This window comes from Taurulus bubalis (genome assembly GCF_910589615.1).
Source record: "Taurulus bubalis genome assembly, chromosome: 11".
In the NCBI taxonomy this organism is placed as follows: Eukaryota; Metazoa; Chordata; class Actinopteri; order Perciformes; family Cottidae; genus Taurulus; species Taurulus bubalis.
In genome coordinates this window covers 14,579,039-14,594,885 of record NC_136599.1, presented here as the reverse complement: position 1 = coordinate 14,594,885, position 15,847 = coordinate 14,579,039, and the positions used below count along the sequence as shown (strand labels likewise).

The following is a 15,847-nucleotide window of genomic DNA, read 5'->3' as shown; positions in this document are numbered from 1 at the left end:
ACAGAAAACTTACAGTAAATAGTTGTTTGAAGGTGATATTTTCCCACAATGTGAAATGTTTTTCTTACACTACTTCGAAACTACTTATATCAAATGATAAATCAAAACGCCAAGATTATTTATTATCAAAGCAAGTATTTAAATAAACAAAAAAAAAAATCTATTTCCTAATCATTTGGAAGAAAAAGAAAAATCTGAAAAGCCCGAAGTGGCTTTTAACCGGCAAGAAAATCTAAATGTTTCCAGGACAGCGATAAATCGTCATTGGCCCAACAAATCACAAGCAATCAGTTAACTTTTTCAGCTTTGCCAAATCAGTTCAAGGTTTGAAATACTGGCATTTAGAAAGTGTTCTTAAAAACAACCAGATTGAATTAAAAAGAAAAAACGTTTGACCATCTGTTCACTAATTCACATGGTGACTGTTATGTTAACCAATAGTATGTGTGAATGTTGACTTGCAAAGGGCTACAATTACAATTGGGAGACAAAGACTAAATTAAATGATACATGGTCCTGCTGCATATTCTTACCGACTCTGTGATACGCATGACAGCATGAACTGTGAGACCGTACATCTCCTCTCCCTTGACATGTTCAGTGAACAGCTTCAACATGGACGTGTCATCTCTGAGTTTAGCCACCTGCTGAACCACCCGTTCCCAGATCCCTAAAGACAAACGGCGGTGAAATAAATGGTCAAGAGTTATTTCAAGTGGAAAAATGCAGCAGAGAAATCTTATGCAATATAAAGTGGGAGCAGTGTATGAGTTCTTACCCTCTGGAGTAGTGTCCCGATACTGCAAATCCTCCATGCCATGCTCCAGAACACGCACCTCAAACAGGGGACGACCATCATCCTCGTTGATGCGACAACGGTAGCGGCATCGCTTGTTGGGCACGCGCGTGCTCCAGTAGATGCGTGTGGCCTCATAGCCAACAGGGAAAATGGCAGTGGGCGAGTGGAAGTTGGCCATCTGGGATGGTAGCAACTGGCCAACAGCATGAAAGATGAGACCGCCTACACGGAACAAGTGGATACGATCACTTCGCTGTAAGATGCTGGCAATCTGCTTCACCTCATCGCGCTCAATGTAGACACGCCGTAAAACAGCAAACATGCTCAGCTCATCCTCACTGGGGCCCTTCAGCTTATGCTGAGTGCACAACATGGTCTTGTCCTTGAAGAACATACAGCGTGCCCGGATAGCACACGCAAAGTGGTAGACATTTGGGCAGCGAATTCTGTTACAGCTGTTAGTGGCGCCTGTTTTCTGGCAGCATGCGCAAAGAGTTCTCAATCCACGACGCAGGGCTACCTCCACATTGATGAGGGCACCCCCCTGCGTCTCATAAACCTCTGTGGACCAAAGGGCACAGTTGAGGTGCACCCACAAGTCCACATCAATGTTAAGCAACCGGGCAGGCCCATCCGTTGATCCATCACCTTCCTCGTGGCAGAAGCAGCATTTACGTTTGTCCCGAGGCAGCCTGTCTGGTCGAAGAGTGATGCGCAGGCGTTCCATTAGCTCAGACACCTCACGGCTGCTCTCCTTCTTAGACCCACCCTTGCGTATTGTGATGACGATTTGAAGACGCTTCCAGCGAATCCCCTTCCATTTTTTCACTTTGGGATGTACCACCTCCTCATCAGGGGAGAGAGGTCTGCGTTGCTTAACAGCCTTAGGCGACAGCTCCATGTTGGTTGGAGAATCTTGAGGAGGTTGAGCTGAATCAGGACCCAAGTCCTCCTCCTTGACGGCAGGACCCAGAAGGACTTCAGTTGGATCAGTAGGAACCGAAGGATCTGGAACGTCAGAGGCAGTTTCCGGATCAGTGACCAACTCTGGAGCAGCAACTTCAGACTCTGTGACATCAGTTGGTTGAGCAGCATTAATAGTGGGACCATCGTCCTGCTCAGTCTCAGTCTTGATCTGGATGATGGAGGGACTGATCGGAGGCGGGGATGGAGAAGCTGACTTTTTGGAAGGTTCAGCTTCACTAGTGGGAACTGAGACAGATGGGGGAGGACACGGAGGGGATGGTGATGGTGGTGGAGATTCTTCCACTAGTATAGCAGGAAGGTGGCGCACATCCAAGTCATTTACTTTGGTTGTGTAACAGTGCTGGGCCGGTTGGTCTTCTTTTTCTTGGAATTCCTAGAAAGAAAAAATGACATGATATATACAACTTTCAATAAATATATAATGCAATCAATAATTCAAACAGTTCTCAAGACTGACCTGCTTAATAAGTGCCAGTATGTCCACTTGTTTCTTCAATGTACAGCCTGGTAGAGACACATCAAACTGCCTCAGCCAGTCATCCTGATTGGGTGAAGCCCTGTCCTTTGTACACAGAGCCCCTAGAAAACACAACCGCTCTAATACATTAGTCTTTATTTATGTGTTAATTCACTAAAACACTGTGCATTCATGTACACGCAGACCCTGTTGTTGTGATTGTCCTGACCCAGTGAGACGACAGGACAAGCCAAAACAATAATCTCTAAATGCATACCTGACTGGTCAGGTCCTTTCCCAGGCCCATCCACAACAGGCATGTCAGGGTTTTGAGGAGGGAAAGTCACCTCATAGGAACCTGGCATTCTGATATTTAGCAGCTGGGCCATAGCCATCATGACGTGGTTCAACTTCTGTAAAAAAAAAAAAAAAGTTAAAGCCATATTTATTTTAAGGCATAGTTAACGCAAACTTTAAACAGGGTGCAATTATATCATATAATGGCTTAGTACCTTAGCTGCAGCAGATGACAATGTGAATGTAACAGACACTTCATTGTTTTTGGCCTTGTCCCAATGGTTAGATGTGGAAACAACCTTGCCATCAGCTGCTTCAAATGGTCTGTTTTCTGGAAATGCTACAAAAGAAAAAAGTGTAGATAATGTTTTTGCATTCTATCTGGCATTATAATAATATAAATGGATGCACACACACACACACACAAACACACCTGGGATGGCAGTGCGGGGTATAAGGGGGATGATGGGGGATATTGCTCTCTCTGTCTCCTCCTCTTTAGGCTCCCGTAGTTGAGGGAAACGTGGCGTTTCATCCCCAACCGTACTTTCAGGGGATGACGCTGGGATTATGCTTTCTGGTGCATCCTCGTCATCACTCTCCATCCTGTTAGAAAGACAAAACATACATTTATAGGCACCAAGTAAGAGAAAATCCATGTATTCTGGTTGACAAAGAACTCAAGAGAATTGCCCTATTGTACCTGATGTCCTCATTCTGGTTATGTGGTGGGGTAGGGAGAGCTGCTAGAATGTCTACACTCTTCACCTCATCTTTAACCGAATCTGCAGGAGAAAGTATTAAGAACCCAATTACAGTACAATCACATATCAAATTCAATATTCATGAAAAACTTTAATTTTATGCCAAACCCCTCATTGTTTACCCATTGGCTCTTCTGCTGGTTCTGTGTTTTTCTGACCCTCAGACAGCTCCTCTCCGGGAGTCACACCATTCAGCAGCTTATGCTGTACTGAAGGCGGAGGAGTGGGTGGCAGGGAGGATGGGGGCGTTGGTGGGTTGCTGAGGTTACTCTGTAAAGGGTACAAAACATTATCCTCATTAATCAGCCTTGGTTTTGTAAGACTTTGTTCCTGAAGTTGTATGATTTGTTTTATAAAGTCACAGCCTGCACCAGCATGTTGCAGCTTTTTTTTAATACCTTTGTGAGTAACTGAGAATAATAGTCTGGGATATTGTCCAGCACTGCATTTCCAAAGGATCCTTTGAGCTGGGCTTTGCCATTGGCTGGGCTGCTTCCAAAAGGGGCAAACAGATCCAGACTGGCAGTGATTGAAGGCTCCATCAAGGGCAGCAGAGAGAGACCCTGGACGGTAAATGTCGATTAGTCTATCAGATTTGGCATCACTCTTCAAAACACAGATGGCAACAAAAAAAAAAAAAAAACAGGAAATTTTTTCTATCCTTTTACCTGTTTTAGTTGCTTTATCAGTGCTTCAGCACTTTTTCCAACTTCTTCCTTCTTATTCTTCTTCCGTGCATTAGGCCCTCTGTCTCCAGCTGCTTTATTAGTGCGCTTTGGCTTTTGTGCAGGAGCCCTTTTTGTTATGGACTGTAAATCCTGCAAGGGTCAAGAAAAGGAATGAGAGGTTCTTTAGTCACCCGCAGCAACATAACGAGAGCAAAGAGAATGAATGAAAGAAAGAAAAACATACCTCCATATTTCTTGGAGTCCCTTGAAGTTTTTGTTCCAGCATTGCGAGTTTGCTGTTAATGTGGCCATTGATCTCATTGTGGATGCCTTCAGAAGGCCTCTGAGCACCAAGCTGAAGGTTCTTGGTTCTCAAGAGTTTCTGTAATAGTTGCTGTCCAGTCTCAGATCGAAGGCCTTGAGTCCCAGGATCTCCAGACATGTTTCCAGCATTAATAAAGCTAGTGTTGTTCCCAGAAGTGACCGCCTCACCCGTTGCTTCTCGCTTTATAGCCCCAGGATGAGCCTCTGGCGCACCATCACATTGAAACTCTCTTGGTTCCTGTTTAATGTTCTGTAAAGTCATCTTGCATAGCTCCCCTACTCTAGGGCCATGTTGTGTGTGAGGACCATTGTTCTCTGTGACTTGCTGCAACTGCTGATGAACATGCATGCCTTTCTGTGGACCATTGGGGATAACTGAGGCCAAGTGAGATGTCTCATTGCTTGATGGCTGGGCTTCTACTTTCAGTCCAAGACAATCAAGCGGACTCTTGGCTCCAGGTGACCTGAGTGGAGAGGCCTTGACATGGCTGTACGGACTCCCCCTTCCAGCCCTGCTGTCAGCTATAGAAGGTGAGGAGACATGGGATGAATGAGGTGAGGCCGGGTGGGCTGGGCTCATGCCAAAGGGACCTCTTGGAGAATATGCATGTGATGGAGATCCCTGCATGCGGCTTGCTGCAGCTGCCATTAGTGCTTGTTGGTTCTGGTTGGGAGTGGGTGGACGCATACCCATAGCTTGATTAAATGCATGTCCAGGAGAATTGCCTACTGGCTGGCGTGGAGATGTTGGCCGTACCATTCGGCTCTGGTCCATGGGGGAAAGTGGCACTTGTACCTGGCCTCTCATAATATGTTGCTGCATCATCTCCCCCACTTGTGGCTGTTGCTGCCCAGGTACCATCATGCCCTGTTGCATCTGTGGAGCAACACCAGGTTGTTGACCTAACATACCTGATTGTTGCTGAGTGCCTACTGCTCCTGACTTTCCCATGGCTCCATACGGCATCTGCTGCACAACCTGTGGCATCTGTCCTGGTGGCATATGAGGCCTCAACTGACTTTGCTGGCCTTGACCCATAGACATCCGCAGCATCTGTCCCTGTTGGAGCTGCCTCTGGGCAATCATGGCCTGGATGTGCTGTATCTGCTGGTTTGGGGGAAGATTGCGGAGCTGAGGATTCTGAGCAATAATAGCCTGGATGTTTATTGGGGTGCGGATCTGTCCAGGTGGAACCACTGGCCTTTGTGGCATCATCCCTTGCTGCTGGGCTCTCATCATGCCCATCATGGCCTGTTGTTTTTGTTGCTGGGCCATGAGGGCTTGTTGTGGGTTATGACCCATCACGGCCTGTTGTTTTTGTTGCTGGGCCATGAGGGCTTGTTGTGGGTTATGACCCATCACAACAGGCTGTGGCTGTCCAGGATGGTTCTGGCTTATGATCTGCTGTTGGATGTTGGGATCTTGTGACTGCTGCATGGCATTTTGCACCGTTTGCTGCTGCTGCTGCTGTTGTAGTTGTTGTTGCTGCTGCTGCTGCGCTAAGAAATCAACCGGTTTCCTTTCCTCTTTAACAGTCATCAAAATGGGCTTGTTAACACTGAGGGAACCTTGCCTCTGGAGAGTGAGCGGAATTTGTTGCTGATTTTGTTGAAGCACACCAGTTTGTTGGTTTCCAACCAAACCTGTTTGAGACTCAGGTACAGATTGAGGATTTGACTGCTGCTGCTGCTGGGCCATATAAACCTGGTTTTGATGCTGCTGTTGTAACTGCTGTCTTGCCACATCAGTTTGGTGATCATTTGTAGTGCCTAGTTGGGACATCTGATTGGGAGTGGAGGGTCCACTGTGCTGCGGTGGCGTTCTTGAATCAGGGCTGAGGATCCCACCCTCTTTGGGGCCTGAGTTTGAATTTTGGTTGTCTGCAGCTCCCTGTGGCTGGGGTGTGATACTTCCTGCTGTAGACGAGGAGCCCATCTGTGGGGTAGAGGTCTGGGAGAGTACTCCTTGCTCTTGGTTGGATTGACTGATTAACTGGGTTTGTTGCCTTTGCTGTGCAATCTGCTGCTGCTGCAGGTGGGCCAAATTTGCAACATTTTGCTGATGCTGTTGTTGAGATGCAAGCATGCGTTGGGCTAGAATGTTCTGTTGTTGTGGAGTCAATTGGGCCTGTGGACCCCTGAGACCAGGATGGCCAGGAGATCCAACCATTCCCTGCTGGCCCATCATAAGCTGGGGCCTCTGTTGCTGTGAAGGTGCAACTGGCGGGTTCCCCATAATTCCTGGTTGAACCGCCATCATGGCTTGACCATGATTAATAGGCTGGCCTCCAGCAAGGTTCTGTGACAGTGGAGCCACAGACTGGCCTCCAACCATTCCTTGTGGAACCTGCACCATGCTCTGCTGATTGGGCTGGTTGGCTAGTATTCCTTGTTGAGTGTTGGCCTGGTTGACTAGCATTCCCTGTTGAGTGTTTGCTTGTTGTTGGGCCATAAGTGGGTTCCCCATCATACTGGATGGTGGCTGAGCAATTAAGCCAGACTGTTGATTTGGGTGTGGCATTGGTTGCTGGCCCATCATCGCCTGCTGCTGCTGCTGCTGCTGCTGCTGCTGCTGTTGCTGGAGCTTTGCCATCTGCATCCTATGTTGAAGCTGTCTTTCTTGGAGAAGCCTGGGGTCTGCACCTTGCATTGCAGGCCCCTGTGGGAAGAATCCTGTTGGAGCACCAGGAGGACCTGGGGCCCTGGGGGGCCTGGCTACAAGAGCAGCAGGAAGCTGAGGTTGGGGTTGGGCTCCACCAATAAAGGGCTGCCCTTGGGGCATCCTGACAGGCATTCCACTTTGGGGCATCACAACAGGGTGCTGGGCCATTACTGGTGTTCCCTGTTGGCCCATCATCATCTGGCCAGGCATCTTGGGAAACATGTGAGGAGAGGCCCCCTGTGCAGAATGACCCGGGGGAAGAATACCTGAGCTTTGCTGATGCTGCTGCTGTTTGCTTCTGTACTCTGCAATGAGATTGGTGTGCTCCTTCTGCTGCTTCCGTACCTGGAACAGAATAATTATGAACAGATATTCATTTGTTTATCAAGTGCCTTAACTTTTGACTATTTGATTTATTTGTCTTTATTAGATTCTTAAAATCTACACACCTGGTCAAGCTGTTTCTGAATTTTACTCTGCTCTTCTGTTACCAACTTTAGTTTCTCTGCATCTGCCTCAGCAAACTCCCTTCCAGCTTTCTTAGCAGTGCGTTGCTTAGCACACAGTGCCTTGCGTGATTTGCGGTGAACTCCAATCTGTTCCTCCAAAAATTTCAACTGCATTTGGAGTAACTGCTGAGTGTGAAGAAGCCATTCTTCATATTGGTGCTGTTCTGCATCATCTGTAAAAGAAGAGGATAACTTAAGACAACCATAAAAAAAAGTATGGGGACAGAAATATAACATTTCCTTATGACTTAATACATTTTTAACAAGAGGGAGGATTGGTAGAACATACTGATGACTCCTTGCCCAAACTGGGGAGGGTTAGGTCTCGACTGGGTGGGATCACTCGTTTCTCCCTCCTAAAAACAAAAATACATATTGTTTATTTATCAGCTACTTAAGACAAAATGGAAGTAACTCAAGCAATTCTGACAAGCAAGACAGCATACCTTTGGAGGTCCAGTTGCAAGTTGACCTGGATCTGTGCCCGGGGCAGAGGCCAGCCTCTGAGCAAGCAGAGAAACTTGTTGCCTGAAGAGAAAGAAAATCATAAAATGTATTACGATACAGTCAGCCTACTGAACCATGATGTTACCACCACCTGATGGGTGTCTTGTGATGCTATTAGATTAGGCAGTTAAACAACACGTCTAACATGCACTTCTTAAAATAATTCTTAACATCTGCCTAAGCAAACAGTTGTGCCAGTAATAGAGATGCACTGATACCGACTCAAATGGCTAGATTGGGCATCGGTGACAACAGGCCGATCTGGTATTCGAGACCATTATTTTAAGAAATAACAATTTAGTTTATTTATATCCATATATATTGCCTTGCACAAGAATGATCCCACTTCCACACAGTGAGGCATAAAGCCTCAAACACCAGTATCTGATTGATACTTGCTTTAGGCTGATATCGTTAGCCCAGGTATTGGGACTGAAAAGGTACATCCCTAGCAAGTAACACACTGCAGAAATGTTTAGTACATGTACCAGGCATGAAAACGGGTCATATACACACACACACACATATATATACACATATACATATGTATGTATGTATGTATGTATGTATGTATGTATGTATGTATGTATGCATGCATGCATGCATGCATGGAAAATGAAGCAGCTGTAGGCATCTTAACGCTGATTGGCCAAGACTTGACATGTCAAAGATCTTCTATTGCTAAGATGATCACAACTTCAGTTTTTTTCCGTGTCCCACTCCAATCTCAGAAACGGCGGACAGTTGACCCCCCCTTCCCTCTCCCAAAAACTAAAACTCTTTGGATCTACACAATTCACGTAGGTTACCTATTTTGGTTTCAAAACGGCGAATTTCGCCGAAAGGTGAGGGATTTTCATGTCTGATGTACAAACAAACATAACAAAGAAGAGACTACAATAAATCACCATTTTCTCTGACTGTAGCGCTTATCAGTGGAGCTACACTTAGTGGTGTATAGATCACTTCCTTATTAGTTGTTTAAGTATCGCTCATGTAATCTTACATAATAATCCAAAATATCAGCAAACAAAAATACAAACTACTGTGTGTGTTTACATGTATTACTAAGATGCTATGTGTCACAAGAATGCTGAATTTAGAGCCTGGAAAACCATGTATTGGTGTTCTTTAAATTATGTAAAGGTGATACCTCATTTGTGTATTTATTTCTAATTGTAAACATGTATGACTATAGATAAGGACATAAAAGATCTCAACTCTGGAACTGAAAACATGACAATGATTTGGAGCTGGAACATTTTGAGAGACGTCGAGTCAAATTACAATTTTGGCATATTAATGAAATAAAATACACTGAAAAGTGTCATTCTAATATGTCCAAGTAGTAAAATATTGTTTTAGTTTTTTTACCCAAAATGAAATGTTGGAAGTGCATGGATATAAAAGTTGCAAGTATATCTTGCTTTATTTATGAGACATGTGGCTCAACAACTGGCGTATGCAGAGCTAAAATAGTTATCCTGAATTGGGATATTTTTTAGGGGAAAATTGCTGTCAAGACACTCATCAAAAATGCAAAAGAATAATTGAGTATGTTAGTTATGTTATGTCAAAGCAAGGAGAAGCTCGGATAATAAACACACACAGAGAGAGAGAGAGAGAGAGAGAGATAGTGACTTGATTCTCTGCTCAGGTAGACACACTCCATTATATCTTTACATAGCAAATAGTTGTTTGCTGCTATATTAATGTGTGTTTTATGCGGCTCCTTTAAAACTGTTGGATGAAAACATAATGACCTAACTTAAATGTCCAACTAATGTATTAAAGCTTTACACAAGAAGAAATACCTGTTTATGCCAGAAGGAACAGCCATTGGATCCTGTGCCAAAACTCTCTTGATACCCTTAAGTGCCACCATCTTTGCCTTGGCAATGGGATCCATGATGTCATCAGCAGTAAATTTGTCTAAATCTGCAATAAAATAGTAAGACAGAGTTTGTTGCTATAGTACAAAAAATAATAATTATGCAGAGTGATGACATTGACAAGCCCCAAAACTTACCTTTATCTGGAAAAAAGTTGTTGACCAGAGGTGGTTTAATCAATGGCTGCGACTGCGGTTGATGACTGACACCTGCATGGATCCCTGGCTGACCCATCCTCACCATGGCTTGCTGTTGGGCCATGTTCATGTGAGGTGGCGGTGCCATTCCAGGTCCCATAAGCCTTTGCTGCTGCTGCTGTTGCAACATGTGCGGAGCACGGGGTACAATCCCTGCCTGAGCCATCATTCCTTGGAGTGGTGGACGATGGTGGTGTGGCAGCATTATCTGTCCAGGTGCCTGTGGGATAGGCTGTTGACTTGAGAGTCCCGGGAAATGGGGTGCCATGCCTCCCTGGTGGAGGGAACTGAGCTGTTGCTGCTGTTGCTGCTTCTGTAGTTCCTTCTTCTCATGCTCCAGAAGATCTTGTATTAGAAGGGGCAGTTCACCATCTAAAGAGCTCTCTACCTTTGCCAAATCAACAGCAAGAGAGTGCTGTTCCCCTACATCAGGCAGCCCCAGTGGATCATCACCAATATCTGCATGTGAAGCAGCTGGCGGAAAATTAGCTTGGCCTTGGAGGGGGTACGGAAGTCCCCCTAATCGAACAGAACTGAGTGAAGCCGACTGGTTTTCTGGTTGTGCAGGCTTGACTGATGGTGTGGTCCCACCAAGAAGCATCGACACAGCCTCTCCGATTTCATCTTTCACCACAGTATGTCCTGGATGCAGCTGAGGAGTCAGACCTCTGTCCTCTATTTTTACCTTGGAGGTATCAACAATGTTTGCAGAGGGCGGCAGTTGGGTAGCAGACCCCCTTGCAATGGCAGGAGTTGATGTGAGAGACTTCTGCCCGGGCTCCACCTTGGCTTTTCCTTCCACTTTAACAAGTGCAGATCCAGAAGATGGTGCTTCACTTTCTGCTTCCACCAACCGCAGCTGGTCTGAGAAGACATCTTTAGGGTCTCCTTGGTCCAGTTCAGGGTCAGTGTATGCCAGCAGGTCAAACTCATCACTGTTAAGCAAGTCATCTAGATGTGGATCATTGGTTTCAAGGTTGTCCAGGTTACCCAAGTCATCATCTCCTTTGTCAGGGTCCAAGTCTAGAGCCAAATCATCCTCATCCTCGACACCTCCATCCCCTGGGGCATCCCCAAGCCCCTCAAGGTCCGGCTCTGGCAGCTCCTTGCTATTTTGGGGCTGTGTGACTAGGCTTGGTTGTCGAAGCTGATGGTGCTCAGTGCTAGAAACGTTTGGAGTGGAAGTAATCGCCAATGGCTGCAAGTGGGGCTGTTGTGGTACTGGTCCTGTGGACTGCTGAGGCAGTAAAATAGATAGTCCACCCTGCTGTAACCCCAGCTGTGAGTTGATGCCCCCCTCTGTTTGAATGCCCCCAGCTTGAGCTATGGGATGTTGCTGAACATAAGGTGCTGCCATCTCTTGCTGTGGAACAAAGAGACGTGGTCTTGGCTGGGGTCCACGGGGCATAAACTGAGGTCTTAGAGAAAGCCTCTGTGCATTGTGTCTCAATTCAATGAACTGTGGTGGGGGTGCTTGACCCATTGTCTGCATGGTCTCTCCTCCATGTCCCGGGATCATGGTGTGAGGGCTACCCATGCCTTCCATGCCCTGGATGTTGGCAGCAGGGTTGAGATTGTGCCTTATGCCCATAGCCTCCATGCCAGGCTGCGGAAACCTCCTTGGACCTGGAGGCTGGCCCTGCCACTGAGGAGGGAATGGAGGACGGGCAAACATGCCCTGAGGTCTGCTGGGCCCTGGTAGCCTGAAGGACAGAAACACCGAAAATGAATTTCCATTTTAAAAACGCGTAGACTGTATTACAGAATTTTGAAGATGCGACGGGTGGTATTAATTTAAAAAGGTACCAATTATTTAAGTAGTAGGGAGAACTAAGTCTTAGTTCAGAACAATTGTGAATCTACTTCAATGATGTGGTTACCTTAGTGCACTTGGATCCATGATGCCAGGAGTTCCTGTAGGTTGTGGGCGAATGAGCTTGTCCTCCATGCTTCCAACAGCTATGGGCATCTTTCCTGCCACAGACATCTGAGGTCCAGCAGTAGTAGCAGCAACCCGATCCTAGATGAAGTAATAACAGGAAGAAAAAAAAAGAGGCAAATGTAACATTCTTTATATTTGTAATTTACATTTCTACAGAGTTTATTTTTGCTTTACTATGTGCCTCATTCATCCACACATGCTGACGGCAGCAAGCTTCCATGCAAGTCATTTAGAGTTCAGTGTCTTGCCTAAGGACACTTCAGCAGAAGGAGCTGAGGATCGAACAACCAACCCTTTGATTACGCCCTACTCGCAGCCACTTCGTTACTTTGACATTTTTCTCATGAACTCTCTTAGCAGAGCAGGTATTTGAAAATTGAACACAGGCCATGCAAAGACATCTTCCTAATTGCTACACCATACTGTTGTAAAAGTGTGTGTACCTGTGGATAAGGTGGCGGTGCTCTCTGGGCCTTATCTTGTTGAAAGGCTCCCATCTCTCCTCCAGACCAGCCAGGGGATGTATTGATAGCGGCAGCAGCAGCAGCCGCAGCAGCCTCCTTCTCTTGTCTGATGGAATTTCTCTGCATTTGTTGTCTGATTAAGAATTCCCTTAGCTTCAGTCGCTAAAAAAAAAGCATCACAAGCTTCGATTAACAAAAGACTTAGGAGGTGCATAGCATGATTGTTCACTGGGTAATATTTAGATACCTGTCGGTGCTTCTCCAGCTCAGAGGGGCTAAGGCCTACTAATGCAGGGTCCTGCACTGCTGAAATGTCAGGCATTTCTTGAGTGCCTGGCAAAGCTGGCTGATGAGGTGCGTCTGGAGGGCGGACAGCTGATAGTTCTTGAGACCCAGACGGGGGTGGCACCCTGGAGCTGAAGCCGTCTGCTTTTTGTGGCTGTTGTTGCTGAAGCTGACCCTGTAACATCTGACTCTGCTGCTGTGTCATTTGGAAACCTCCAGTGCTGGGGCTGCGGCTGAAAGTAAGAGGTGCTGACGGTTTACCAGAAAGAGGATCACCTATGGAACTGTTAGTTGTATGTGGTGGAGGTTGCTGGTTAGGATGAGGTGAGCCTTTGTAACTTGCAGTTCCCTCTGGGGCAACAGAAGCGGGACGAGGGGGTTTGTGGATAGTAGCAAAAGGGTCTCTAGATTGTGGCCTTGAAGGTGGCTGAGAACAAAGGTCTGGGGATTGGAAACGAGGGGCAGCAGGAGAATGGACAGAGTAGGCATCATTGGAATGGCCGCCAGGAGTGTGGGGAGACTGAGAGCTGCTCTGGGACTGGGGGCTGGAGGGTACTCGAGGGCATAGTTCCTGTTGAGCTACAGGGTGTCTCTGAGGACCGAGAGAACAATTGTCACCTGACTGCGGCCTGGGAGTCAGTGATGGCTGAGTGTGGGGGTCAGAGAAAGGGTGGGAAGGAGACTGCCTGTAGGCTTCAGAGGGGTGGCTTGGGGAAGCTCCAGGATGAAGTATCCCACCCTCCCCTTGGTGCATTCGTGGCGTCATAGGTGCCTTGAATAAACCATCCACAGACTCCAGCATCCCAGCAGGAGAGTCAATGGAGAGATCAGGTCTTCCAACTGCAGAGGAGCGTGAACATGGTGCACTCATATCAGCCTTGTACTGCCCTGTGCTTGCAGGTGAGGAAGCCATTGCAGAGGGTGATGGGGATGAACCATATTCTGACCGTCCCATCCCTTGCTGGGTTCTGAAAGGGTCTCCATAGTGGGTATTGTGGGGTGGCGAGAAGATGGGCGACTCCCCAAGCCCTGTGCCTCTTGAATGAGGACTTTTTGGGGGTCCAAGGGACTCCTGGGAGCCTTGCTGCGATTGTGGTAGATGGCCCTGTTGCTGCTGCAGTTGTGATCTGAAGTAGGGGTCAACCTGCTGAGCCCGTCTGGGGGTTCCAGGAGTTCCTGGTTGCATGTCAAAGGGGCCAAGACTGGCTGGCCGTCCCTGAGGAGGACCCTGTGGGCCGGAAGCTGAATAACCTGAGGAAGAGGCCTGTAAGGGGCTGGCCCCAGCATGGGAAAAGGGTGTGTTTGGGTGAGAGTGAGAATGGGGTGACTGAGGAGGAAGCTTAGCAAAGGGATCTGTCCGGATTTCAGCTGACCCCGGTGTTTTAACAGGTCCATCTGAGAAAAAGACAGAGGATGATCCTGAATCTGGAGGGTAAGGAAATGGGCTTTCTGCAGAGCTGGGCTGGGAAGAGATTGACGTGGAGCCTGAAGGTGGCGGGATCTGGAGGTGTAAACTGGGTCGTTCAGTCTTCACACGCACTCCTCCCTCTGTCTTGATTGGCCTGCACACCTGACTCTCTGCCTGCTGTGGAAAAAGGAGTAGAGAGGACGCATGAACAATCTGCACCACGACTAATGGTACTAAACGGCAAAAGGATGCTGCTGCTATAGTCACCTTTTGCGCCTTGTTGATCCTCTGCGCTGCTCGGTTATCTTTGGCCTTTTGCTACAAAAAGGGTATGAAATAATTTAAAATGTAATTCTTACTTCTGCATAACAAAAAAATATTAGTTTATAATTAGCAATTTCTTTTGTTTAGTTTCAGAAATACATGTAGGCTCAATCAGGATAATCTTAATGCCAAATTTCTCATTGGGGTTCCAATAAGCACTACCCAAAAGACAGTTTCCTATATTTCTGTGTTGGTAATTTTTCCCTTGAGGCTTTCCGAACAACAGTGATGGTACCATAAGCCACAAGGGACAATTCAAACAAGAACCCGGCATCTTTGACCGCATTTTAGAAATGTGTGTTACAAGAGAACTGCAGGAAACGATTGTTGAGCTAATAAGAAATCAAAATAAAACAGTAATTGGAGAACCTACCAGATATGGAACCTTGTCAGCAGCTGACACCTTCCTCCAGACTTTCATGATTTGCTTACAGCGACTAGCCCAGTCTGTCAAAGGAGAAACGTGTAATAGCTGTTCAATATCTAACAGTTATAAAAACCTTCCATTAAAAAAGTATTAGGCCCATTTGGTCTTATAAGAGGTTGTACATATTGTGATAGTATTTATTCCACACTCACCTGGGTAGTCCTGTTTGAGAGTGGGAAAGTTGGTATTGGCATAAAGCACAGGGGAAATAGTTGAAAGTTCTGCCAGCTCCTCATCTTTCTCCCAGCGCTGGAGACTGCGTTGGTTGTAGGACAGCCCATCACCATCTCCCTCAGTGGGGGTTTGTGGGGAGGAGGGGGTTGCTGGGGTAGTGGGAGTGGCCCAGGGGCTCTCCTCACCCCCATCTGGACTGAACACTCCTCGGTCCCTTTATCCCATATTAGATGTTATTGTCTTATATAAAGTGCTTGCATGTGTCAACATTGGAAAAAAATAACTGCGTATGCTTCTACACTATGATCTACAGCATGAGTTGGCGATTGTACACAGTGCAAATTATTGTAAAATGAAACTTCAGTATTGTTCTTACCGCATATCAAAGAACGGTGACTGATTGAGGCCAGGAAAAGCATCCATCATTCCAGCTGAGGGCAGGGACCCTGGTAAAGATTTTAGAAGTTTTAATCTCAAGCCAAGCTTCACCAAAACCTTACGTGTAATCGTCCTTACAAAGTTTAAAATTATACAATAAATAAGTACAAAAAAAAGGTTCAATATGTAGACATGCCCACATACACACCTGAGAGGAGAGCTCTCTGCGGCAGAGCGCTACGATTGAGTTCTCCCTTACTGCCCTCCAAGATGGGCTTCATAGTCCCCAAAGAGGAGCCATCTGACACTCCCAAAACCTTTCTGAAGAACTGCTCAGAGTCCTGACTTTCCATCCCTTGCGGAAGACCTGTAATGCAAGAAC

General features: G+C 46.5%; 1 protein-coding gene across 1 annotated transcript in view; it reads right to left on the bottom strand.

Annotated features, from left to right (window-relative positions):
* kmt2d (lysine (K)-specific methyltransferase 2D) overlaps nt 1-15,847 on the bottom strand; it is a gene marked incomplete at its 5' end in the record, with an annotated part of 29,464 nt that overhangs the window by 4,571 nt on the left and 9,046 nt on the right. Inside the window, 24 exons of the mRNA XM_079226613.1 lie at nt 534-670; nt 779-2,159; nt 2,244-2,365; nt 2,521-2,656; nt 2,756-2,880; nt 2,974-3,146; nt 3,244-3,325; nt 3,427-3,574; nt 3,703-3,867; nt 3,973-4,122; nt 4,217-7,303; nt 7,408-7,640; nt 7,757-7,823; nt 7,914-7,995; nt 9,789-9,912; nt 10,004-11,766; nt 11,944-12,083; nt 12,449-12,631; nt 12,717-14,339; nt 14,430-14,480; nt 14,860-14,933; nt 15,066-15,301; nt 15,464-15,533; nt 15,674-15,832. Coding sequence (XP_079082739.1) covers nt 534-670; nt 779-2,159; nt 2,244-2,365; nt 2,521-2,656; nt 2,756-2,880; nt 2,974-3,146; nt 3,244-3,325; nt 3,427-3,574; nt 3,703-3,867; nt 3,973-4,122; nt 4,217-7,303; nt 7,408-7,640; nt 7,757-7,823; nt 7,914-7,995; nt 9,789-9,912; nt 10,004-11,766; nt 11,944-12,083; nt 12,449-12,631; nt 12,717-14,339; nt 14,430-14,480; nt 14,860-14,933; nt 15,066-15,301; nt 15,464-15,533; nt 15,674-15,832 — 10,511 coding nt within the window. The remainder of the gene's footprint in view (nt 1-533; nt 671-778; nt 2,160-2,243; nt 2,366-2,520; nt 2,657-2,755; nt 2,881-2,973; nt 3,147-3,243; nt 3,326-3,426; nt 3,575-3,702; nt 3,868-3,972; nt 4,123-4,216; nt 7,304-7,407; nt 7,641-7,756; nt 7,824-7,913; nt 7,996-9,788; nt 9,913-10,003; nt 11,767-11,943; nt 12,084-12,448; nt 12,632-12,716; nt 14,340-14,429; nt 14,481-14,859; nt 14,934-15,065; nt 15,302-15,463; nt 15,534-15,673; nt 15,833-15,847) is intronic.